Source organism: Hemicordylus capensis, chromosome 1, assembly GCF_027244095.1.
Source record: "Hemicordylus capensis ecotype Gifberg chromosome 1, rHemCap1.1.pri, whole genome shotgun sequence".
Taxonomy (NCBI): domain Eukaryota; kingdom Metazoa; phylum Chordata; class Lepidosauria; order Squamata; family Cordylidae; genus Hemicordylus; species Hemicordylus capensis.
This window is the reverse complement of record NC_069657.1, coordinates 436,003,053-436,028,693: the sequence shown is the minus strand read 5'-3', so window position 1 is coordinate 436,028,693 and position 25,641 is coordinate 436,003,053. Positions and strand designations below refer to the sequence as shown.

The window sequence follows — 25,641 nt, the reverse complement described above, 5'->3', positions numbered from 1 at the left end:
TAATTTGCCCAATATCTAATAACAGAGGGACCTTGGATTAAAGCACCCAATCTACTGGTCCAATTCTCTGCAAGTTTTCAGGTGCTTGGTGGCAGCCTTTTGAACCTACTGATAATTACAGAATAGTTTTTGGAAAAGCCTAGTCATGCGGCTCAGCCGGGATGATTCAGCATTTCTTTCCCTTGTGTGAGTTTGCTCTGAGACAAAGGCTAAAATCTGCTACATGGTGAGCAGCAGTTGGGATTGAAAAGCCACGAGAGGGCCCCAGAGACCAGTTTTTTCTCTCTGCTTGTCTTTTACCTTCAGAGTGAGAAAGCAGAGGGATTTTTTATTATTATTGTTTTGTTTTGTTTTTTTACAGGAAGCCTAGTTTTCTTTGGGTGTGAACAAAAAGGGATTGCAAGCACACACATGGTTATTTTAATTTTTAGCTGCCGGGTTCGATGGATAGCTAGGCTAGTATAGACAGTGGAGAGGGGCCACTGCATGTTGTGGTCTGGCAGGGAAACTCTACACACCTACCCTGCAAAGAAGGTGACAACAGCAAAGATGTCCCAAGCAGGGGAGAAGGGGAAGTTGCCTAGGCAAACAATGATCTCAGGCAGAGGTCAGAGCTAGATGCCAGTTCAGAGGCAACCACCCAGAATCCAGAACTCTTGAAACTCCAAATAGAACTACGAAAGATGGAGCTAGACAGACAGCAAGCGCTGGAAATAGAAATGGATGGAGTTGGAAGCCCAAAGGGCCGAGAGAGAGCTGGAAGTCAAAAAGCTTGAGAGGGAGAGAGAGAGAGATGGAAGCCCAAAAGCTGGAGAGGGGAGAGAGAGAGAGAGAGAGAGAGAATTCGTCCATGAGGCTGTGATGGCCCAGATAAGTAAAGGGCAACCAGGGAACCAACTGCCTCAGCCAACTCTGCTACCTCAACCGCTCCTGGGGGGAAACTCAGATTCCTAGAGTTCAGGGAAGGTGAGGATCCAGACCATTTTCTCTCCAATTTTGAAAGGACCTGCCAGAGCTATAGCATTAAAGAGGACCTGTACATGAGGAGCTTGAGACCACTTGACTGGTTCCCTTCTGGCAGTGTCAACAGAAATGTCAGCCGATGACATGGAGGACTATGTGCTATTCAAAGACATGGTTAAGTCCAGGCTAGGACTTACCCTAGAAAATGTCAGGAATAACTTCAGGGGTCTGAGGAAGAAAGCTACGGTCTTATCAGACCTAAGCCCACTACTTAAATAGGGCACTGCGCTAATGATTGGAATGGGTGGGGGTGAAGACAGTTGAGGAAATCATGGAACTGGTTCAAATTGAGCAATTCCTGATCCAACTGCCAGATCATCTCTTTGAGCAGGTCTTTGTTCAGGGGCCCAAGACCATTGAGGAAGCTGGAGAGTGGGCACAGAGGATGGCTGACTCCAGAGTTAGGGGGACCGCAGAGGCATCCCAACAGAACCGACCCAAGTTTGTCCCAAGGCGGGAGAAGCCTCAGCGTCTGCTCAAAGAGGAGACCAGGAATCCTACCCAGGTGAGCCTAGGGACGAGTCACACCCCACCTACTACACCACAAGGGGGCAGACAGACTGTTCAGGCCAGCCCCAGATTTTTTAAGTGTGGGGAAGTGAACACTTCAAGAGGGACTGCCCCAAGGCTAAAGCCCTAATGAACATAGTTTGCGATAGGAGCCCAGACGTGGCAGCCGCCCATAAGCGGCCACCACCTTGTTTTGATGTGGAAGCTATTCCACCGAAAGGCAAGAGAGTGTTTGGGTCCATGGCCAGCAAGTCACAGCATGGAGGGACACTGGAGCCATGTTCTCAGCCATACACCCCTCACTTGTCAAGGCCCAGCAGCTTGCCCAGGCCTCACTATCTTCGCCAAAGCCCAGGCAGAAATTCCCCTGGTGAAGCTACCTGTCTGGTGGGCCAGCTAGAAAGAGGAATGGGAGTTTGCAGTGATGGAAGATCATCCCTATGCCATGCTGATCGGAGAAGATTTAGCTGACCACGTTTGGGAGACACTCCATCCAGGAGAGAAGGATCCAGTGATGGTGGAGCAAGAAAGGCTGATCTAAGGTACCTGGTCCCAGCCAGCACCACCTATGCAGACTGGAGGTGTACCTGCAGACAGCACCATTGGCAGGAAGAGGCCAGAACCCAGCCTGAGTGCTGAGCGGCCCAGCAGAGGAGAAGCCCAGCTACACCCAGGAAGAGGTGGATGCCCCCATCCGAGAGCACCTGTAGCAGGCTAGTAACCAGGAGGGAAGCGCTGCGGAGGAGAAGGCGGAGCAGGCAGAGATGCCAGGAGCAGCTAGCAGCAGCAGGGCCGAAGAGTTCTGGAGAGAGCAGGAGGCAGACCCAAGTTTGGTGCAACTGCAGAAGGAGGTGAGCCCCAACTCACCACCTCTCAGTGAAACGCTGAGCTCCCGGATCATCATCCAGAATGAGTATATCCATAAAACTCACAGGGAGGCAACTTATAGTGCCTAAGAGACTCCACTTGCACATCTTAGAGGGGGCGCATGAGGGTGGGGGGAACCAAGTACAGAGTAAGGAAAAGCTTTTACTGGACTGGATTTGGCCAGGATGTGACTGAGTATGTTAAGTCATGTGAGGTTTCCCAGTGGGTGGGGAAGAGCCAGGACAAAGGGCAGACACCTGTACAATTCTTTTCTGACCTAGGCACCTAGCTGGGTGTGCAGACTGGGGAAACACCTGAACTGGGGACAGATCTTAACTCTCATCCAAAACTCCCGTTCGGATCGGCGTTGCGCTGTATGCAGATCTGCCACCATGGGGAATCACGGAAGAGGGGGAGCCCCAATTTTCAGCATCCCCAGGAGAGTGGGGTTGCCATTCTGGGCAAAACCAAAGATGGACATGTTCCAAAGGAGAGGAGAGCTGGTCTTATGGTGCATGCATGACTTGTCCCCTTAGCTAAGCGGGGTCTGCCCTGGTTGCATATGAATGGGAGACTTGAAGTGTGAGCACTATAAGATATTCCCCTTAGGGAATAGAGCCGATATGGGAAGAGCAAAAGGTTCCAAGTTCCCTCCCTGGCATCTCTAAGATAGGGCTGAGAGAGATTCCTGCCTGCAGCCTTGGAGAAGCCACTGCCAATCTGTGTAGACAATATTGAGCTAGATGGACCTATGGTCTGACTCGGTATATGGCAGCTTTCTATGTTCCTATGTTCTTCCTATGTTCCTAATGGTCAGATGGGCTGGTAGAGGGCACACTTTGACAGCTTCTTGGTGGCAGTCACCAAGAGAGAGCTGTTGGCGGGGTACCCATCCCCACGGATTGCTTGTATAGAGCAACCTGGCTGGGCAGCATCTGCTGTTCAGCCCAAATGGCCTGACATTCTTGTGAGAGAGCAGTATGTGGGAGAAGGGGACTGTAATCATACATTCAGGAGTGTAGGGAGGCTGGCGGCAGCCCGTGTGTGGCCGCCACGATGGCCCCCTGGCGCTGCTCCCTACGTCTGATGTCAGACGCAGGGGCCCAACTAGCCACGCCCCCATGTCTGACATCAGACGTAGGGACATGGTCTCCCTCCCTAAGGGGGCCACACGGCCCTGTTTGGAAGGGAGATCGACCCGCGCTGTGTTGGGCAGCATGGGCCGGAGCGACTCTCCCTGCCTTAAAGGCAGTGTCCTTGTTGCCAGGCAACTGCTTTGTTGGATCAGAGGCAGAGTGGGGTGGGTGGGGCGAGTGCTCAGAGAGGCGGCCAGTGATAAGTGCCACAGTCATGGAGGGGGCGCAACCCTGGGCGGAGCTACACCACCATCTCTATGATTACGGCTCCAGAAAGCAAATAAACTGCAATTATGGAACCATCCACATTCAGATGTAATGCTGCCACCCAGATGCGTAACTATAGGGGGGGCAGGCAGGGCACGTGCCCTGGGCGCCACCCTGGTGGGTCACGGGGGGGCGCCAAAAAGTGCCATGACACCCCCCTGATCCCCCCTTCCCCACAAAAAAAAATTTTTTCAGGACGACGGAGTCGTCTTGTGCCCGCTGGGATGGCTTGTGGGGAGTGTGAGCGCGGCGGTGGCGGGCGGCGGCGGATCGCCGCCGCCCGCCACCGCCGCGCTCACTCCCGGGCCATCCCGGGCGGGACTTGCATGCGGGTCCTCCCCTTCACCTCTGAGCGTGGCATGGGTGGCGCCTGGAGAGAGGAGAAGGAACAGGCGTGGCCTCCGGCTTGGAACTGCAGCTTGCCAACTGGTGTGGGGAGAAGCCATCATGGCGTGCCCGCCGCCGCTGCCTGCCCTTGGGCGGCTCTGGTAGCAGCCGGGCTGCTCTCTCCCACCCACAGGGGACTGACTCTGCCACCCACAGCGCTCCTCGTCGTCCGCACTGCCGTTGTCTTCTCGCTCCCCGCTGCCGCCTCCTCCACTGGGCGCCATGGCTGAGCAGGCGATCCGCCGCCGCCGCGCTCACACTCCCCACAAGCCATCCCAGCAGGCACAAGACGACTCCATCGGTGGCCAGGGCGCAGGTATAGGGTTAGGGTGGGGGGGGGCGGGGGTGCAATTTCAGAGGCAGCGCTTGCCCTGGGCGCCGTTTTCCCCAGTTACGCCTCTGCTGCCACCAAAAAACTCACTACAAACTGAAGGTTCAAATTGGAGTTTGGCAAGGCAAACTGCAGGTCACTTTTGCCATGAAACCGTGATCACATGCATTCAGACATAAAAGTTCAACACAATCCATTTGTAAGTTGGGGACTTCCTGTATGTGGATAAATTGAACATTATGGTTGTTTGTCTGTAGAGAAGACTAATGATCATTCCTCTGTTCTTGTTCTTGCAGTCTCCCTTGACATAGAAAGAGTTTTCTTCTTAAACACAGCTTGATTATTTTGATGTTCTATTGTTGTATGTGCAAAAGTAGCAGATAATAATCTATAATAAAGACCCTGAGTGTGCGGCCGTGCTGCCCGTGTCTTTTTCGGCGGTTCTGAGCATGCGCGGTGCGCATGCTCAGAACCGCTGAAAGCGGCCGCCGCCGGGTGGGCTGGCCGGCCGGCCGGCTGAGAAGAAGTGGCCGCCGCCAGGCAAGCCGGCCAAGGAGAAGCGGCCGCCGCCGGGTGGGCGGCCGGCTGAGGAGAAGCCCCGCCGCCGGGCGGGCGGGACGGCCGACGAGAAGTGGCCGCCGCCGGGTGCGCAGCCCAGCCGAAGAGAAGCCCCTCCAGCCCAAAACCAACTTGCAGCCGCCTATCTGGCTGCTGCTCCTGCGGCTGCTGTTGAGGGTCTCGGGCGACGGGACTCCGTCCTAGCAACCGGGAGGAAGGAAGTAGCAACTGGGAGGAGAAAGGAGGAGGAGCAAACTAGCACCCCCCCCCCCACTAGAGCCCGTTATTATAACGGCCATAAAAACACTAGTCATGTAGATATAGTGATAAGAAAATCCATATCAGATCAGAGCAGAAGAAGCAGCAGAAAATTCAAGGCAATTTTTTTGTAAGCAATGCAGACAAAAATGGCACCAAATAATACCTGGATAATACCCTGCATGGTTTTTGGAGAAAAGAGAGACTTTGCAGACTCTCTGTGTTGATTTGCATGTTGATTTTTGCTGCTGTTTTTGCTTTTCTTCCTTCTTTGTTAATCGTTTCATTTTCAGTGTGTTTTTCATTATATTGTTGGTTTTTTCCTACTGTAAGCTGCTTTGGGTGCCTCAATTTCTGGAGGTGAAAAGCAGAGTACACATTTTAAATATAAATATGAAATAAGACCTCAACATGTTTCTCTATACAGGTATCTGTGCAGTAATAAATGTCCCACATTTTCTCCCATGTGCAATAACCTCTATTATCCACTGGGGGGGAATCTCTAAAACATCACATTTGCTTAATCTTTCAATCTAAAAGTCCATCAAGCAGCAAGATGGGATAAACCTAGATAAAATGCCAGTTAAAAATTAATATCACTAAGCCCATTCGGTAATGGCAGAATACAGATGTTTCTGCAACAAACACACACGGCCTTCCCATTTTAGAAAATGTGAACTCAGACACAAGTTACTTATTAAAAAGAGGGGGGAAAGTCTCCTTATGAAAGCTAAAGAAATATATAATCCAGTCAATCTCATAATGTCCCCTCCCCCAAATTAAAATCTAAATAATCTCATTTTTTTCACATTTCATTTTATGTATGTCCTCCCCCGCACTCCTTTTATCATTAATTCGGTAAATACTTTTAAATCCTAGGAACTGACTGTCCATATGGCAAAGTGAAAACACGTAAATATGACAGAAAATGTTGTTGTAACCCAGATAAATTAAAAAGAATGTGGAATTATTTACAGCATTATGCATGTTTCTATTTTAAACAATCCAGATGGGAGGGGGTGATTTCTTTCTAGAATATCACTTGTTCCATTTATTCTTGCTGTTTACTAGCACCATTCCAGCCACACCAATCAACCCAGCAATGGTTTGGCATCAGCAATCAGCATAATGACAATAATGAGCAGTAGAGGTAATCATTAGGATCATCATAATATAAAAGAGTTTTGCTTTTAAATGAAATTTTGCTATATTTATTGCAACATGGCCTGAAATTGCCCCTCTGTAATTGAGATATAGTCCCAGCTTCTGCTTCCATATAAGTTTATTAGATGCTATTCCCTTTCAAAAGCTGATTAATCATTTTGGCTTAGATGGCAAAAACCAAGGCTACTACTTGTAAGTAAAGTAAAGTGTGCCGTTGAGTCGGTGTCGACTCCTGGGGACCACAGAGCCCCGTGGTTGTCTACCATATTTCATATACCATACCTTAATATGTGTATACTACTTCTTAAACTAGTATCTGGCATAATAATAGTTCACAAAATTCTCCCTCTCCACGCACATGTACACACTTTCTCTTTCTGCCTACAATTAAGTACCCTTTTACAAGAAGGGCATCGCCTACCAACGCACCAACTTATCTTCTCTGGGCTGGCCTCAGAGGGTGTAGTACAGTACCCCAATCCTGTGGGGACTGCTGGGCCTAAGCTACAGAACTGGGCACCCCCGCCCCCATCAAAGCTGGGTTAAAGGAATAGCTAGACTATCCAAAGGGGAAAGAGAAGGGGCTAGCTATCCCGCTCAAGCAATAATCCAGGCAAACAACCATTTTATTAACAGAAACCATAAGGAATTATGACGGCTGTTTTTGCTTAGTCTTCATCATGTAGGTGGGCTCTCCTTTGCGTGTGCTTTTCAAATAGAGGTTGGACAGCCATCTCTCAGGATGCTGTAGCAGTTTCCTGCATTTTATTATCTGCTTTGGTCCAGAGTGGTGGCTCTGTCATCAGTCGGGTCCCCCTTTGTGCCATCCTGCATCTCCTGGAAGAAGCTGAGTCAACCAGCACTGGTTCCCACACATCATCAGACCTCAGCAGAATAACTAGGAATATAGACATGGCCTCACACTTGGCAACCACATCTGATGGTAACATTGTCCTTTCTGAAAAGCTAACTGTCAAATGTAGTGTTGTGGACCATGTATTATCTAAAAGCTGCATTAGGTACCCCTTCTGTTAAAGTGGCGGGGGAGGGGGGGCGGTGTCCATAATTCAATTGCTGATTCATTTCCAAGTGTGAATATTTAGAATTGACCAATTATTAGCACTGGGGCTGAGCTGACAAAATATCTGCGAAATAGTGGGGGGAAGACAAAAACATTCAGTTTAAAATCTAGGCAAATGGAAGCTAAGGACTGGTTTACTCACACCTGTACATAACATCATTAGCACTTAAGATTCTCAGAGTGAGAGACAATTAGAACTTGATGGTAGGAATGGGTCAGAAGCTATTTTTAAGGTGGAAGGTACCCGTGTTTGGGGAACTTCTGCTGTTCTATTAATTCTGGTGTTTTCAGTCGTAACTTGCTGCTGTTATCCAATGTGATAACCAAAGATATATACGCCATCTGTGTCACGCAGGAGGTGGGGTCATAAATGCAACAGAATGCATGTGTTGCCAGCATTACACAGCCCTCATAAATTTGTTTGGAAATGCTGCCGAATCAGGATTAGGCTTTAAATGCGCCAAACCTCGGCTCTCGTAAAGCCTAATTTCTGATTAAATAGGCCTTAACCAATCATTATTTATCATGTTTGCTACGATTTCACTTTTAGGAACTTGGCATTTGAGTCTCTCACAAATAATTACTCATTTCCCAATCTCTGCCATCCTTTCCTATTTATTCTAACCAATCCTAGTTATTCTGGGAGTGTTTCAAAACATGTGTTAGGATAGTGCTCCAGAGCATCTGTTAATCATAGGGTTTTTACCACTCAGATGTTCTAAATAACATTTTCTAAAACTGTATTGGCTAATGTTTTTCAGAGTTTTTTCTATGTGTGCTTTTCTGTGCATACAGCTGCAAGTCCTGCCACAATAAGGACAGGTAAGGACATCATTGCATATGCGTTCACATGCTGATCTCTATTAGGAATCTTTCCAGACTGGAATTACCTAGATTTTAATAAAACCCTTAAATCGGTTTCAGATAAAATTCAGCTGGCAGGAAAAAATTGGAAATATTTCAATATGTCTGTTGGAATGCAATTGTGGACCAGTTCTGTCTTACACAAAAAGGGAAAATATATTATGGATATGAACTAATTAAAAAGTGCAAAATGCAGTCAGTTATTTTGATGTTATTGTAGTATCTGGTTGATTACATTTACATGTCCATTGACAGTGACAGGAAGAAATGATAGATCATTTTGGCATTGTGACCACCCTTTTAAATAGAATGGTACAGGCTGAGATTGCAGTCTATTACCTCTCTGTCTTAATCCACATTTCAAAAGATTTCCCAGAAGATCTGTAATTTTGATGTGCTGTAAATATATATTGCAGCATTCACAGCATTGGCACCATCTCCAAAAAATAATACATGATTTGTCATAGACTTGCTGTAAGATTCAGGGACTGGGTCTTCTCAGTTATGGTACCTGGACTGTGGAATAGCCTTTTCCCAGAGATGAATGCTTGGCCCCATTATTTCCCACTTTTAGAACAGAAGCACACAGGAGGGGGGAAAAGCACCACGCCAACAGGTAGGAAGGAAGGAAACAGGAATGATGCAATGCAATTTATTAAAGAGTAGATACCAATGCATTTTGAATAAAACTCTTCTTCAGCATTCTACAATATGTAAAATGTAACAATGAAAAAATAATTATGAAAAGAACTATTAAAATGTAGATAAAAACAATACTTTTAAGAGCTCTTTTTATAATTATTTATATAATAAAAATGGTTTCCTCTTCCAAAAGGGCTCACAACCTAAAAAGAAACACATGGTAGACACCAGCAACAACAACCACTGAAGGATGCTGTGTCAGTGTTGGATATGGATAATTTACTGGGCTTTTCAGGCCCTCTGTTCATAGCTACTTGGCCTGTTCATTCTCTCCTTGCTAACAGTTTCCTTTCCCCCCCGAATCCCTTGGTTTTCTGACCTCCATCTTTTCTTGCTTTTCCCTTCGACTACGTGCACCCCAAAACAGGCCTCTGCCTTTCAGCACAATGCATACCTTGTCCTACTGCCTTCAGCTGCTCTGATTCTTGCATATCTTTCCATTAAGCTTCTTAGGGACAGTTCTCATGATCACAATGATGTCCGATAACCATTAAATCCCAGATTCATGCAGTGCAGGCATTCCCACAGAGCATGTCATGGGAACCCAGAAGGTTTCACCAATCTCTGGTTGGGACCACACCAACCCAACATTTAACCAGGATTGTTAATCTGGTATTTGAACGTAGCTCGCCAATCTTGGTTAAATGTTGGTATGTTGTGGTGCAAATCTGGGATTGGCAAAAACTTCTAGGTTCTCACGAGAGGCTCCTCAGGAGTACACACACAGTAAGAATCTGGGATTTAATGGTTAACATGTCCCATTGGGCTTGTGAGAACTGACCCTTACTCAGCTTCCAGACTTGTTCACCCATCAGCAGAAGTGTGCATGAACAGTTTGGTGAAGTACCGGTTCACCATGAACCGGGCGCGTTCGGAGGTTCAATCATGGACCGAAACAGGGAGCACTTCTGGCAGACCAGTTTCACACCAAATGGGTGGGGGGGGGCAGCAAGAGGGAAAGTTAAAAGGCCCTCCTACCTCCATGCATGCTACCCATGCCGCTTCTCACCTCCCTGGCACAGCCCAGAACAAAAGCACTTGAGCTCCTGCCTTTTACCAAGCTGCCTGCTCGGCAGTGGCTTGGTTCTGACCACCGCGCATGAGCACACACAATTTGTGTGGCATCCATGCATGTGCAGATACCACGCAAATGGCATCCACTCATGTGTGGAGCCAGAACCAAGCCACTGCTGAGCAGGCGGCTTGGTAAGAGAGACAGGAGCACATGCGCAATTTTAGGTTGCACCGGCGGGGGGGGGGGGGCGGTAACATGGGCAGCACACTTGGAGGTAAGAGGAACTTTAAACTGTCTCTCTCGCCACCCCCTCCACCCCTGCTCCTTCACAGAGCCAGGTCCCCCATCCTTATACTTGTAAAGTGGAATTCTCACTGAATTCCCCTTTACAGGTATTGCCACCAAACCGCTGAACCCATTTGATTGAACGGATATGACCAACTGGTCAGTTTGACCGAACTGGGTCAGCCCAATGCGGTTTGGTTAAAATTGATTCAAATTCGAACCAAACTGCATTTTTTGGTTTGTGCACACCCCTATCAGCTCTCTTACCTGTTAGTAACATAGACACAATGGTGTTCCCTGACCCTAGGCCAGGAGTGCACAACTCAAATAATTCTGAGGGCCACAGAATTTTACCTACTCAGAAAGGTCACATCATACTATTAACTAGAGAAAGCACTTTTATTATATTTTTAACCTGGCTCTTTTATTCTAATCCACTCTGTTAACCTCCTTTTTTCTGCAGGTCAGTTCAGATGTAACTCAAAACCATAGTTCACAAGTGGTCATCATCAGACCAGGATCTGGAACTATAGTTTAGAGCTGTTTTGTAAACTACAGATTTGGTGTTACATCTGAACTGACAAACTATAGTTTGGAATGTTGTTCTGGCCTGGGAAGCTCTATGGCAGGCATCCCCAAACTGCGGCCCTCCAGATGTTGATGAACTACAACTCCCAGCATCCCTAGACACAATTTTTTGTGGCTGGGTATGCTGGAAGTTGTAGTTCAGCAACATCTGGAGGGCCACAGTTTGGGGATGCTTCTCTATGGCCACATGGACAGCAATATGTCACAGGAAGAAAACAAAATCTCTCCTGCAGCTCTAGCTGGCAGCAGTTTCACAAAACACTCCCATCCCTGGACTAGGACCAAGAAGATCCAAGTTCAAATCCCCATTCAACCATGAAACTCACTGCATGACTCTGGGCCAGTCATGTATCTCTCAGTCTAACCTACCTCACAGGGTCATTGTGAGGATAAAAATAACCATGTACACCACTCTGAGCTCCTCGGAAGAAGAGCAGGATATAAATGTAATAAATAAATAAATAGTCGTTTCCACACTCATGTCCCAGCTCTAATCAATGCCTAGATATACATTCTCACTGCTAAGTTGGCTCCCAGTGCAAAAATAAGGAAATACAATGGGACAAAAAGGGTCTGCCTTATGATCTTGGGTTGCAGTGGAGAATTCTTCTAAACACAATGATTTTTACAGTTAGTGATCTATGCTTATGATACCATACTCTGCCATTTATCCAACACCCAAGAATTACACGACTTCTATATCTCATCTCAGTGCATTTTCTACTACAGGATAACACACATATAACCTCTATGCCATGCAGTATTTGGTCTCCCATGGGTCACTTCTTATGGTCAATAAGGTGTGAAACATGAACCATTCATGAAAGAAGCACTTGCCTCCTGGCTATTCCATTCATTGGAATAGTGAAGACCCAGCTCAGAAATTAGGTAGGAAGCTAGCAAAAAAAACAACAACCCCCAAACCCACATCTAGCTTATGGCACATACAGCAAGCAGTGTACCAAGTTTTGGAGAAGGTCCCACCCGATAACTCATAGAAGCATCCATAGCTACTTCTCCATTCTGTCCTAAGCAAAGGACTTGCCCCACCATAGTATCTCAGGCTTGTTCTCAGTCAGGACTCTTGGCACAGATTTTAGAAGGGATTATCATTTGAGTGTTCATTCATTTTCATAGCTCTGCCTACATACATAACTTTGACTACAATAGGACGAAAAATGTATCAGCTGTGCAGTTTTTGCAGCAGCAAGGCCATCAGTGAAATCCAGAAAACCAACATCTTAAAATTTCATGAATCTAAGGGCTTTGCCTTAGAAATGGGGTTTGCTTTCAAGCTGTGTTCTCATAATCAAGCTGCTAATATGAAAAAAGCCACAAGAAACACAAATTTTTTATTTATAAATGCATAAATAAATAAGCAACAAACAAAACAAGTAGGGTAACATTCAGAAAATGCAAGTATCTAAAGTGCTTTCAGACATAAATATAAAAAGACCAATAAAAAGGTAAAACATTAACACTTTTACAGACATATAATAATTACAAAATATTTTCCCTATGACATTTTACAAAATAGCAAAGTTTCACTTCTGGGTTTTATGGCTTGATATTTCTATACACATTTGAGTTCTATTATGCATAGCATGTCAAATAACATTCAAAAATGTAGAGTTATTGCATATTTCCCCCCAAATACAAATCTGCAGTAAGATACACAGTGTAATTCATTACTTAGGCTGAAATAATCACTCATTGAGGACAAATTCCTTATTTAGTGTAATGTGCTGCAGCTCTAGTGAAATTAGTGGGACTAATAGTGGAAGGAGATAGCTGAAATCGTCCCTTCCTCCACCCACACAACAGCAGAGCAATACTTTGGATCTCAGCACTGCTGCACAAGTGCAGTGCTAGTCTGGATCTTAGCCATAGTCTATAGCATTTTGGGAAACCTGCTTCCCTGCAGCAATGGAACGGTTGCATATTGTAAATCTGGAAGCAGCATTTTCTATGCAAATAAAGTGGTTTTTGAGCTGCACACTGAACGCTGTGCAAGCAAAGTCTGCCCCATTCTCCTCAGGGTCAGGAAATAGTCCATGTTTGCAAGCATACAGAGAATTTGATCTGCTTTATGTTCTGTTACAAAAATGAGGTTTTCCTGATAATTTTATAGGGCAGCACTGAGCATTCTCTGACATGTAAGCAGTCGATGCTTACATCTAGCCACCTGTGCATACTGGAGTTTTCCAGAGCTTTAGAGCTGGACAAGTAGGTTCAATTCATGATGTTGTATTTGTGCAAACCCCTTTGAAATTAAAGTGAATTCTGTCGAAGTAGTATCTGATGGCTTGCAGAGTATGGTGCATACCTATCATGCTGATAACCAGCTAATGATACATATGCCAAATCTGGCCCCAGAAGGACTCTTACTTGACACTGCCAAGTTTGAAAGAGAGAGAGATGCTCATTGTTTCATCTGCATAGAAAAGAAGTAATGAGATTCCAGTGTGTGTTCCAAGCAGATGTGCTCCATAAATAGGAAGCTCTGAACTGTCAAGCAGTGCTAATTTTACTAAAAAGCTTGTAATGAGGTTAGGTTGTTCTTCCCTCACCACCCTGACTAGTGACTGTAGAGCCCCCAAGAATATAGAAGTTAGCCATCCCTCCTCAATTTAAACAAGGTTTAACATAAGGATGAGCAACTCTGAAAACAAAACCCAGCTCATATTTATTGTTGCAGAACCTTGGTTTTGCTTACAGAAGTATCTTCCTATTGTTATTATAATTATCATCATCATCAAAGCATGAAGGTTTCCTGATAATTTCCTAGAGCTGCTAATAAAAGGTGACTTAGTGAAATGCTTTATGAAAAAAATTTCAGCTACTCCCTAGTTATTACCTTTACATATAAACAACTTTCAGGTTGAAAAAATATATTATATCTTGGATAGGCCCCATCTCAAAAAGTCTCATTTTCATGTAAAATGCTGTATTTGTGTGTTGAAAAATACTAATAAATATTAATAAAACATTAATAAATATCCCTACAACCCCAAAGGTTTACTTCTTGTTTGTTGTGTCATGTCTACTCTCTTGCCCACAATTAGTGCTTGCTGTCTTTCGTTTTTGACTGTGGGCCTCCATTGAGACTATTCACACGAGCAGCCCAACCCAGACTAGGTCAGCCCAGGCTAGGGCACCCTGGGCTGCTCGTGTGGAGCACCGGGATACCTCTCGATCCCAGTGCTTCCGTCCCCGCTAGCCCAACTTTTAACCCGGCCCTTAATCAGGGTTAGAGGGCACAAACATGCCCTCAACCCCAGGTTTGGGATTGTGTGTGTGCTCGGGCTGCATGCAACCCCAGCACATATAGAGTCAGGTGCCTAGAGAGCCCAACTCACAGGGGAATCTGCCAATGCACGGCGCTCATCATGTGGTGCATTATGGGATGCCCGGAGGCCAGGACTTGTTTTCCCAGCCACCGGCAATCCACGCTGCCAGGAGTAGCATGGATCATGTGAGCACATGACAGCACACCAAAGAGGAACTCCTTGCTCATCTGGGAGGAAGGAAGTTCAACTCTGCCTTCCCCCTCAACCGCCCTCCCACCCCTATTATGGTCATGAGAAAGACCTTACAGTCTCAAAGTGATGTCTTTTTCTCATGCTTTGCTGTACTGGAGAGATCGATTGCAATATCTTCAGAATTGTCCATTGAACTGAATTTGTCAGTGGTGCTTCTCTCCTGCTCTACCTGCTTAATTCTTAATTCCTCATCAGGATGTTCAGATTTCCAGCCACCATTCCCCTTTTCTTCACTTTCAGGCTTTCTTGTAACATCCATTGATTTTTTATGCATTCCTTAAAAAAAAAAAAAAACACCAGATTGAGAGAGAATGCACTGATTAAACCTAACAATGACTGACCATTGGTACTGTAGCTTTATCAAAGCACATTACCATTACATTTATGCTTCCATCCTTGCAAATGTGATTCACTGCCTATTACCATATGATTCAGGGAATATTATTTGACTGTATGAATAACTTTAAGAATTGGAAGCTCATTTATTGTAAACCACCCAGAGACATCAGTTTTGGATGGTATATAAATATGTTATAAATATGTTAAATAAATAAATTTTGAAAGAAAAACATCATAGCTGACACAATGAGAAAAATGACTCAAAGTAGTCCCAATGACATTAAAAGGGCAAATTAGGCAATGCTTAATTTGCTCTTTTAATTTCAGTGGAACTACTTTAAATAATTTCCCTCATCATGTCAGCTAGTAAATTCAGATGATTCACTAACAGAAATGAACCTTAATATTCAGTTTACAACACAGATGTATCAGTTTAGTATCAAAAACTATATCACAAAACCCATGAACAAAGACAAAGGCAATGATAACAGAGGCACAACGCAGGTAGTGACCAAATTAAATATGTAATAACAAATACCCACAGGCACCCATATTATGACAATAAATGAATATAGTGATAAGGGCTAAACAAGCCCCACACGATAAAGAATGTTGAACTGGCAACAGTCACTGGAATGCTGGTCATAAACGATGATATATATGGTGCTGCTGTGCCGAAAGACAGTCCTCAAAAATGCGAAGTGCTGCACTCTGAACAAAAACCTTTGCCTGAAAGGCTAGACACAGAATTCTTGAAAGTAGAACTAGAATCTTGACGGGGGAGTCGTGATGAGCGCCAGCTATCCTGAGGGAAACTTCGGAGGGAACCAGCTACTAGATGGTTCGATTAGTCTTTTGCCCCTATACCCAGGTCGGACGATCGATTTGCATGTCAGGACCGCTACGGACCTCCACCAGAGTTTCCTCTGGTTTCGCCCTGCCCAGGACCAAGGAGTCTAACACATGCGCGAGTCGGAGGCTAGCACGAAAGCCAGTGGCGCAATGAAGGTGAGGGCCGGTGCGCGCCGGCTAAGGTGGGGATTCCGAGGCCACCAAGCGGAGGGCGCACCACGGCCCAGATCGCCCGCCCCGTCGGGGAGGTGGAGCATGAGCGCGCGTGCTAGGACCCAATAGATGGTGAACTATGCCTGGGCAGGGCGAAGCCAGAGGAAACTCTGGTGGAGGTCCGCAGCGGTCCTGACGTGCAAATCGGTCGTCCAACCTGGGTATAGGGGCAAAAGACTAATCGAACCATCTAGTAGCTGGTTCCCTCCGAAGTTTCCCTCAGGATAGCTGGCGCTCATCACGACTCCCCCGTCAAGATTCTAGTTCTACTTTCAAGAATTCTGTGTCTAGCCTTTCAGGCAAAGGTTTTTGTTCAGAGTGCAGCACTTCGCATTTTTGAGGACTGTCTTTCGGCACAGCAGCACCATATATATCATCGTTTATGACCAGCATTCCAGTGACTGTTGCCAGTTCAACATTCTTTATCGTGTGGGGCTTGTTTAGCCCTTATCACTATATTCATTTATTGTCATAATATGGGTGCCTGTGGGTATTTGTTATTACATGTTTAATTTGGTCACTGCCTTCGTTGTGCCTCTGTTATCATTGCCTTTGTCTTTGTTCATGGGTTTTGTGATACAGTTTTTGCCTCTATTACCCGTGTTTCCCCAGTTTTTTTCAGTTTAGTATCAGCCTTAATTCTAAGGCACTGTCACCGCATATTAAAATATTGTTTTAACAACAGTAAAGATGTTGCAATAAAAATTCTCAACTCATCTGAAAGCATTTTGTGTTTCTAAATCCAAACCATAAAGTGGACAGAGATGACAGAGGATGTAATACCGGTTTTCCTACCATTATAATTACTACCATTGTATTATTGCTACCAGTGTCATACTGGTATTATTACCATTATAAAATGTCCATAAAGAGACACCAGGCTGCGAGGTAACTGTTTTAACTAGGCTCATTCTAGTGATACCTTTTAGAGCAAAGTGCACTGTGTGGGATTGGTGCACTGCTTGGTACAAGTATGCATTCACAGCTGTTTTCCACACACAGAGATCTCCACTGTGGATTTCATGAGTGGGACAGCTGTTTTGTGTGTGTATGGAACTTTCTCTGTGGCTGTCCCAGGGCTTTGGAATATGCTCCCTGCTAAAATAAGAGCATCTCCTTCTCTGTTTGTTTTCAGGAAGACCCTCAAGACCCTCCTGTTCTCCCAAGCTTTTAATTAGAATTTTAATTTTAAATATTTTAATAATTTGTTTTATATTGTTTTTACTGTTTTATGTATTTTAACCTCTGATTTTTAATATTAAAATTTGTACACTGCCTAGAGATTTATATATCAGGCGATATAAAAATATGATAAATAAATAAATAAATGCTTTGCATTTCAAAACTTCAATAAGGATATGTAGTGTTTTACATAATTCAGAAATTCACTCTAGACATTTATAAAACAATGAAAATCACTCATTTCTCAAAGCTGAAAACTAAAATGTACAAATGATTTTAAAGCAGCATTTTTAAATTTCTATAGTTTACTTTAATATTTAATAATATTAGAGAAATTGTAATAGTAATATTATCATTTGTAATATGTACTATCAAAATATTAGCCATTATGATGGGTGAGGTATCTGCAGACTACTACACCTATATTGGGCAGTGGGCAGCAACAATCTAGGAAGATGCTGAAAGGCATCATCTCATACTGCGAGGGAGGAGGCAATGGTAAACCCCTCCTGTATTCTACCAAAGACAACCACAGGGCTCTGTGGTCACCAGGAGTCGACACCGACTCGACGACACACTTTACCTTTTACTACTATTTATATATTCTGCTTTTCAACAGAAATTTCTAAAGTGGTTTACATAGAAAAATAAATAATGGATAAATAAGATGGCTCCCTGTCCCCAAAGGGCTCACAGTCTAAAAGGAAACGTAAAATAGACACCAGCAATAGCCACTGGAGAGATGCTGTGCTGGGGTTGGAGAGGGCCAGTTGCTCTCTCCCTGCTAAATGTAAGAGAAACACCACTTTTAAAAGTGCCTCGTTGTTCAGTTACCGGAGGCTAACTTGAGAAAAACTTGAATACTGCAAGGACTGTGTGTGTACACACATGTAATAATACATTCTGGCACCACTGGCTAACATCCTGATTCAATTTACTAAAAGAAGTCCTATTGAAATATACAGTCCTATAAAGCAACTTGGGGGTAGTGCTTATGAATAATTTAGTCAGGATATTAGCCAGTGTCCGTGAAGGCCAGATCCACTGTCAGGAGCATTAGCACAACCTATTCACACACGGAGCCACACGTTTTCTTACCAAGTAGCCAAGGGGCACAGGAGCCCACTAGCCCACTTTTGGCAGAGTTGATGATGGATTCCGGTAATGGTATGGAGTGTCTCACCATAGCACCATAGAGACCATATTCTGCCATCACGCTGCTGCGGCCCCAACACTTCTCACGCTTCCGCCACTTGGCTCTTCGGTTTTGAAACCAGACCTGTTGCATGTACATCCAGGAGTGTGTGCATAAAAACAGAGAGAGAGAGAGAGAGAGAGAGAGAGAGAGAGAGAGTGTGTGTGTGTGTGTGTGTGTGTGTGTGTGTGTGTGTGTGTGTGAGAGAGAGAGAGAGCGGGGGAGAGGAGGAGATAACATCAAATAAAGCTCATCAAATCTAGAAAGTATCGGTATGTTCTAGCAACTTCTCAGCATAAAGTAACAAAAGAGAACTTGGAAAGACTTTTGCCCAAATTAACAGCATCTCTTTCTGCAGAAACAGCAGTTTTTCCCCTTTTAATTTGGTTTCAAGTGAACACACAACATGACTATGTTAAGCCTATCAATTAACCTCTTCTCCACCTTGCTATTGTTATAGCTAGAGCCTCCCTTTATGTCTGGCCTGTCTTAAACTGCAAATTTTTGGACAAGGTTTTTTAAAAATAATTTCTGTGTTTGCTATGGTGCAAATTTACAGTGGCGGCAGTGAGTTTTATGAAGAATTCCCCCATGCCCTCCCTGCTTATCAAATCAGGGATCAATGCAGAGTCCCAAAGCAAGATTATGTTATTTCCCAGTGTTTTAATATTAAAATCTTGTCTTTGAGATCCAACAACTTTTGTTGCCAACTTTTGTACAGCACACAGCACCACCCCGCCGTGCAAGTGCATCAGCAGCCCAAGGCATGCATGGCCCTAACACTGGGTTCTGACCAACTATTTGGAAATCACTATCTGGCATTTCATCAAAATGTGCCTACAAACAGATAAAGAGCAAAGTAGTAACACAGGCAATACACAACCCATTTACATTAATATTTTTCAATGGAAATTCCCTGGACTAAGCAGGTTATGCATTACTGGCAACTAACATCAGATCCCACCCCCACCCCGCCCTACATCTTTCAAGAGGCTATCCCAGGCTGAACACATTTTTAGTAGTGCTGAATTAGAATCAGATGGATAGAAGATTATCCAGCCCAGTGTGCTGCATTGTGGCAGGATTTGCTAGGATAAAATAATTCCTCAGAGATATTTATCAAGCCTCTCCTTAACCCATGGGTGTCAAACTCAAATGAGTTAGAGTCAAATCTCTCACCAGGCAGATGCCCAACATTTTTTTGCTTGGGAAGGAATCAGTTCTATCTGCAGCATGCAGTAGCAGCCATTGGTGAACTGAGGCTAAGGGCCTCAGTTTTTAAGTCCTGGAGATGATTAAATTATTTGTGTGAAGCAGGGGTGCTACAAGCCACAGTGGAGACCCCAAAGGGACCTGATACGTCCCCAATAAATGCTTTGACAATAGAGGTATGTGACCTTTAACTGTAGGGAAGAGAATTAATTGTACTTCCAAAGGCCATTTGTGTATGGTTTAGCAGACACGCGGCAATATACCTGTATCCTGTCTTCAGGGAGCTCAGTTTTCATGGCTAACATTTCCCTGGCATACACATCAGGATAATGAGCCTCATTGAAAGCCTTTTCCAGTTCTTCCAGTTGGTGGGCAGTAAACACTGTTCTGTAGGGGAAAGAAATTAAACACAGTCATGGTGCCCCTATGGCATCTTTCATGAACAATGTGATCCTCTCTGTACAAATGTGTAGGTGGTAAAAATAAATAAATCACATTTTGTCCAGTATCAGAAATGGACAGTTGTGTTTATTTGCCACTACAACCTGTGGCAAATGGCCAGTATACTTTGTCTATTATAAAAGCTGCTAGCAACCATGTATGCCGCAGGTTGAATGGCCTGTGGCAACCTTTCAAATGCCATTGTCCAAGGTCTGCATGAGGTTGTGACCCATCAAGCCAAAAATGGCCTACCAGAAATGTAGTGTGGCCGGCCAGGTACTTGACAACTCCCTCTTATTGCAGTCCCAGGCAGGTTGTTTATCAAGCCACCATCCATAACTGTTTGAACTGGGCTTGGTGGGCCACACTGGTTGGCAGATACGTTTGCTCCATTTTGAAGCAATGGAAAGAAAGGTGTGGGCCAAGTGCTGTATCTAGTTGGCCTGCTGCCAGCAAGCTGCCAGTGTGTGTAGACAATACTGAGCTAGATGGACCTAGGGTCTGACTCAGCATATGGCAGCTTCCTATGTTCCTAAGCCGCCGCGACCCCCCCCCCCCACTTCTCTATCACCAATGCCACAGTGGCTGTGACCTCGACATCTCCCCTTTTCACTTGAAAGCTCCCAGTTGCCTGAAATGTCCATTACAGGCGAGAGAGAAAGTTGAGCGGGCAACTGAATGGCCCTTGAGCATGCCGAGTTGATCCTGAGGACGATCTATTCAATATAACACATTGTGAGCTGAGACTGGGAAGACTTCAGTTATATCCCGTATTAATTGTGTCTGGGTACCTATGCCGCCGTTTCTTTCTCTTGATCTGAGAGCCAGATGTCTTCAGGTCATTCTTGTCCCCTGACAAGCTGTCTTCATCTGTTTAACATTTGGGGGGTGGGGGAGAAAAAGATAAAATCTGTTTTTATAGTATAAGCATTGATCAATTCAGTTTTACTATTTTAGTAGTCTAAAAGCATTAATTTACCAGCATTAATTTGCCAGATTTCTTGTAAACAAATAATATGGAACTGAGTTATATGGTTCAAGAACAATTGTCCATGAGCTTGTTATTCCATCTTGCTACATTCCAAAATATAAAATTGGTAGAGGGCTCCAGAGATTCTATATTTCTCCTTTCTCAACTGTTGTAACTTGTGAACAAATCTCTTAACAGTGGCATCTGGTGGGCCACTGTGCGAAACAGGATGCTGGACTAGATGGGCCTTGGGCCTGATCCAGCAGGGCTGTTCTTATTAAATCAGGCATTATACATCCCTGAATTATGGGGAGAAATTGTAGGGAAACCTTAACGAATTCCCCAATCCCACCTCTGATTTTCCCTAATTCTAGCCAAATCATGCCCCCTAGTTTTCAAAAAACAAACAGTAAGTGGTGAGGGGAGAGGAGCACAAAAGTAAGGAGGGGGGGTCCATTGGCCCAAATTAAACCACTACCTGAATATGGGGCGGGACCTTAAGTGGCGCAGCAGGGAGATGCTTGACTAACAAGCAGAAGGTTGCCGGTTCAAATCCCAGCTGCTACTATATCGGGCAGCAGCAATATAGGAAGATGCTGAAAGGAACTGTCTCACACTACGTGGGAGAAGGCAATGGTAAACCCCTCCTGTATTCTACCAAAGAAAACCACAGGGCTCTGTGGGCGCCAGGAGTCGAAACTGACTTGACGGCACACTTTAGTGATCATTCTAAGAAGTGTAGCATCTTCAGTGTAAACCAATAGTCACTGCTTCGGGGTGTTTCTCATGAAAGCAAAAGGTAAAGAGCAACAGGTAGTCCATTCGTACCTCTAGGCCAACACATAGACATACCTACCACCAGCCCACACCCAATGACGCCCGCCATGCCCTACGAGAAACCAAAGGGTTTCTGCCAGCTAGGACTGCAAGCAGGGTTGGCAAGTGGCCAGAGCTGATTAAAACCACTCTCCTCTGCCACTAGGAATATAGGTCAGCTCCATCCATCTCCACTGCTGGGCAAAGGAAAGGGGTGGGGAGTGCTGGCACAAGCACTGGCTTTTCAGCACCAGAAGAGCAGCTAGAACAGATGGACAGCTCTCTGCAAGGCTAGGGCTTGAGCGGAATTACAGACAGCCCAATTTGCCGTCCAACAGAACCAATAGAAAGGGGAGAGGAGTAGCCAGAGCAATCTCAGTTAGGTCTATAAGGAGCCTTATGGTATGGCATGGCAGGCAGGCATCATGGTGGTAGGTATGCCTGTGTAAACAGCAAAGTATACAAATGTCCTTTGTTTTAAGTAGATTATTTCAGAACACCTAAGCTGCCTGGCTGTTCATAGGACAGTCTTTGAGAACATACACTTAATGTTATGAAAATCTCCAGCCACCTAAAATCCTGTAAAGCAGGGGTTCCCAACCGATGGTCCTCCTGTTGTTGAACTTCAACTCCCATCATCCCCATCCACAATAAATTGTAGCCGGGAATGATGGGAGCTGTAGTTCAGCAACATCTGGAGGACCATCAGTTGAGAATCCCTGCTATAAAGGAAGATACATAGTGCAATACTATGATACTATGGTCACCTTAAGTGGCGCAGCAGGGAAATGCTTGACTAACAAGCAGAAGTTTGCCAGTTCAAATCCCTGCTGGTATGTTTCCCAGACTATGGGAAACACCTATATCGGGCAGCAAAGATGTAAGAAGATGCCGAAAGGCATAATCTCAGACCGCGCTGGAGATGGCAATGGTAAACCCCTCCTGGATTCTACCAAAAGAAAACCACAGGGCTCTGTGTGCGCCAGGAATCGAAATCGACTTGATGGCACACTTTACCTTTATAGTGCAACACTAAACAAAAAAGAGTCACAGAACTCAATAATGTTTTAACTCTCCATATATCGGAGTTCCCACCCACCCACCCACCCCGACATCCCACCCAGCATCAGTGCCTGGCTCTGCAAGATTATTAACTCAAGTAGGCATTCATTCCGTATCTTCCTAGGGAAGCCCAAGGCCCTCTTCAAATGCACACCAAGCCACTTCTCCCTGACGATAACCCACACAGCTGGACTGGTGAATTCCATAACAATTTGGGCAAGGATTCCCTAGGTTTCCCCATTGATCGGCACCCTCCCTCATGGTGGGGGCCCAGTCAAATAGGAAAGATGCATCTGACCTTTACACCACACTGCAGCTACAAGAAATATCACCAAGGAAAAGCAGCTTTTACATACAGTAGTTTAGTGTACTGTGTGAAGAGGATTCAAATGAAAGCAGACATGAAGGCACTGGTGCATGACTTCCAGGTACTGATGTGATTTTTCCGACTTTGGGAATTATCCTTGTAGTTGCACAGGTAAACATGCAAGGCTGGTCCTCTGAGCGGAACCCCTACTGGAGCCATCTCACCCCCCAAACATGTATGCATGTGCTCACAGGTGAAAACGTGTCACCCAAATGGATCATCAATGCAAGAGCTAATTCAGAGGTTCTAATGAGTGGCTTCCCAAGTTCTCTTGGCATCTACATTACCATAAATATGTGTAATGGAGATAATTCTGATCCTATTCATGAAGTTTGGAAAACATGATTATTTTGATATGTTTGGAATAGTGGATGGGGTCTACTCTTAGTAGTGGTCCAATACTATGTAGATAGCTTTGTTGGTTTATATCATAAATATGCTATATTGATTTGTATTGAATTAAATTGAATAAATGTAAGAATGTTTCAATTTTTAAAAATAAAAATAAAAAATTACCATAAATCATGCGAAGAGCAGCTTACCTTCTCAGCTGCATGATCTCCAATTATATGTGCACCTAGGAACAATAATTATGCTGAAGCAAAACTGCCTCTCTTTGCTTTTAAAGGGACAGGCCAAAGCACCCCACTAGCAGCAGGGCTACAACCAGCCAGCTTCCACTCCCTGAACATATGAGTACCAACTGGGAACATTTTATTACTTCTATGAATATTTAGATACCTCTTTTCAAAAGTTCTCAAAGCAGAAAAATAAATAATACACAAAAAGGAATGATAATATGGTCTTCTTCATCCCAAAAGGGCTCACAATCTAAAAAGAAGTACAAGGTGGACACAACAGCCACTGGAGGAATGTTGTGCTGGAGTTACATAGGTTGCTAAATATATTAGAATCTAAAAGGTGCCTCTTAGAAGGGACATCCTGTACCTCCTACATGAGGAAAAAGTGGGGATGCCTCTTTTAAGATGGCGCTCGCCACCTGCAGTTTTTAAAGAAGTACTTGCATATATGCAAGTGCGTAATCGTATGTATAAAATTTAGAAGTGTGTGTGTGTGTATCTCCTGCCCTATTAACTGCCAGTACCACAGTAGTCAATTAAAATTTTATTTTAAAAATCAAACCGGTTGTTAAATGAAACGTTTACATCTCTACTAGAGAGGTCCAGAATTCATGGAGTGGATCCAACTAGCCTGCGCCCCAAGGGTTTTAGCCAATGGAACCTCCATGTTCAGAGGAAGTCTACCTCTGAACCCAAGAGCAGAGGGGGACATGCCACCAACTTCCTTCTTCTGTCTTGCCCACTCTTTGGGGGGGTGGCGCGAGTTTCTCCCTGGCCCGTTTCCCCCTCCTGCACCCTAAGTGCTGCCCTTTCCCGCTCCACGCCGCGAGCCCGAGCGCTGGGTCTCTTCTTACCGGAGATGTTCTCCTTGTGCTTCTCCGCGCCCGGCCCGTACGGGTGGTGGTGGTGGTGATGATGATGGTGCTCCGGCCGCGGCTGCAGAAAGGGGATGTGCGCCGGCAAGAGGCAATGCGCCCCCGCGGGGGGCTGCTGCGTGGCGAAGCCGCACAGGAAGCCCAAGCCCAGCGGCAAGGGGCCGCCGCCGCCGCCGCCTCCGCCAAGTCCCGCTGCTCCCGCGGCGCCCTCGCAGCCCGAGCCGGTCACGGACGAGGCGGCCGGGGGCTGCAGCTCCGCCTCCAAGCCCAGCAGGTCGGTGATGGCGAAGCCCTTGGTGGAGCGCAGGCTGCCGCCGGCCAGGCTCCCCAGGCGCGCCCCGGCCGCGGCTTTCTCGTTGGCGCCGGCGCTGGGCGCCAGCACTTTCCCTTTGGCTTTGCCCTCGGAGATCTCCTCGCGGCCGGTCATGCTGCTGCTGCTGCTGCCCCTTTGGCCGGCGGATGGAAGCGGGGAGCAGCTCGGCGGAGCTTTTTATCCCGCTCCCCAAGCCGCCCGGCTCCAATCAGCTCTAGGAAAGTGTGTGGGGAGGAGGAAGGGGGGCAGCGGTGGCACCGCGGGCGGGGGGGGGGGAGACACTTGTTCCCAACCCCGGATAATTAATTGCCACCAATTTCCCCGCAATCCGATAACTCTTCTTCCCTCCCTCCGCCCGGCTTTCCCTCTCCCCGCCTACCCACCCCCGTTTGCTGCCTGGGTATTATTTTGTCTAGATGACAGATTTCACTTAGCATTGTGGCTGCCCAGAGTCCTTTGGCTTCGGGGGTTTCTTTTCCCCCCTTTCTCCATCTCGCCCCCGCCCTTAGTAATACCGCCGCCCAGCCCTGATCGCTGGCACGCGTACCCGGTGCGGTTGCCAAAGAGAGAGAGCACTGGCTTGCCCGGGCGGCGGCGATTTCCCCTCACCTCCGTAATTTCGGGTGTCTGGCCAGATGAGCGCAA

The 25,641-nt window shown here is 45.7% G+C and overlaps 1 protein-coding gene across 1 annotated transcript; it reads right to left on the bottom strand.

Annotated features, from left to right (window-relative positions):
• Positions 1–12,369: 12,369 nt before the first annotated feature.
• Positions 12,370–25,110, bottom strand: VSX1 (visual system homeobox 1). Its single transcript, XM_053284446.1, has 5 exons — positions 24,663–25,110; positions 20,804–20,882; positions 19,835–19,958; positions 18,263–18,443; positions 12,370–14,854 (listed from the first exon to the last, which is right to left on the bottom strand). Exons 1-5 carry the CDS (start codon positions 25,108–25,110, stop codon positions 14,637–14,639), a joined length of 1,050 nt encoding a protein of 349 aa, XP_053140421.1. The 3' UTR covers positions 12,370–14,636.
• Positions 25,111–25,641: the final 531 nt, after the last annotated feature.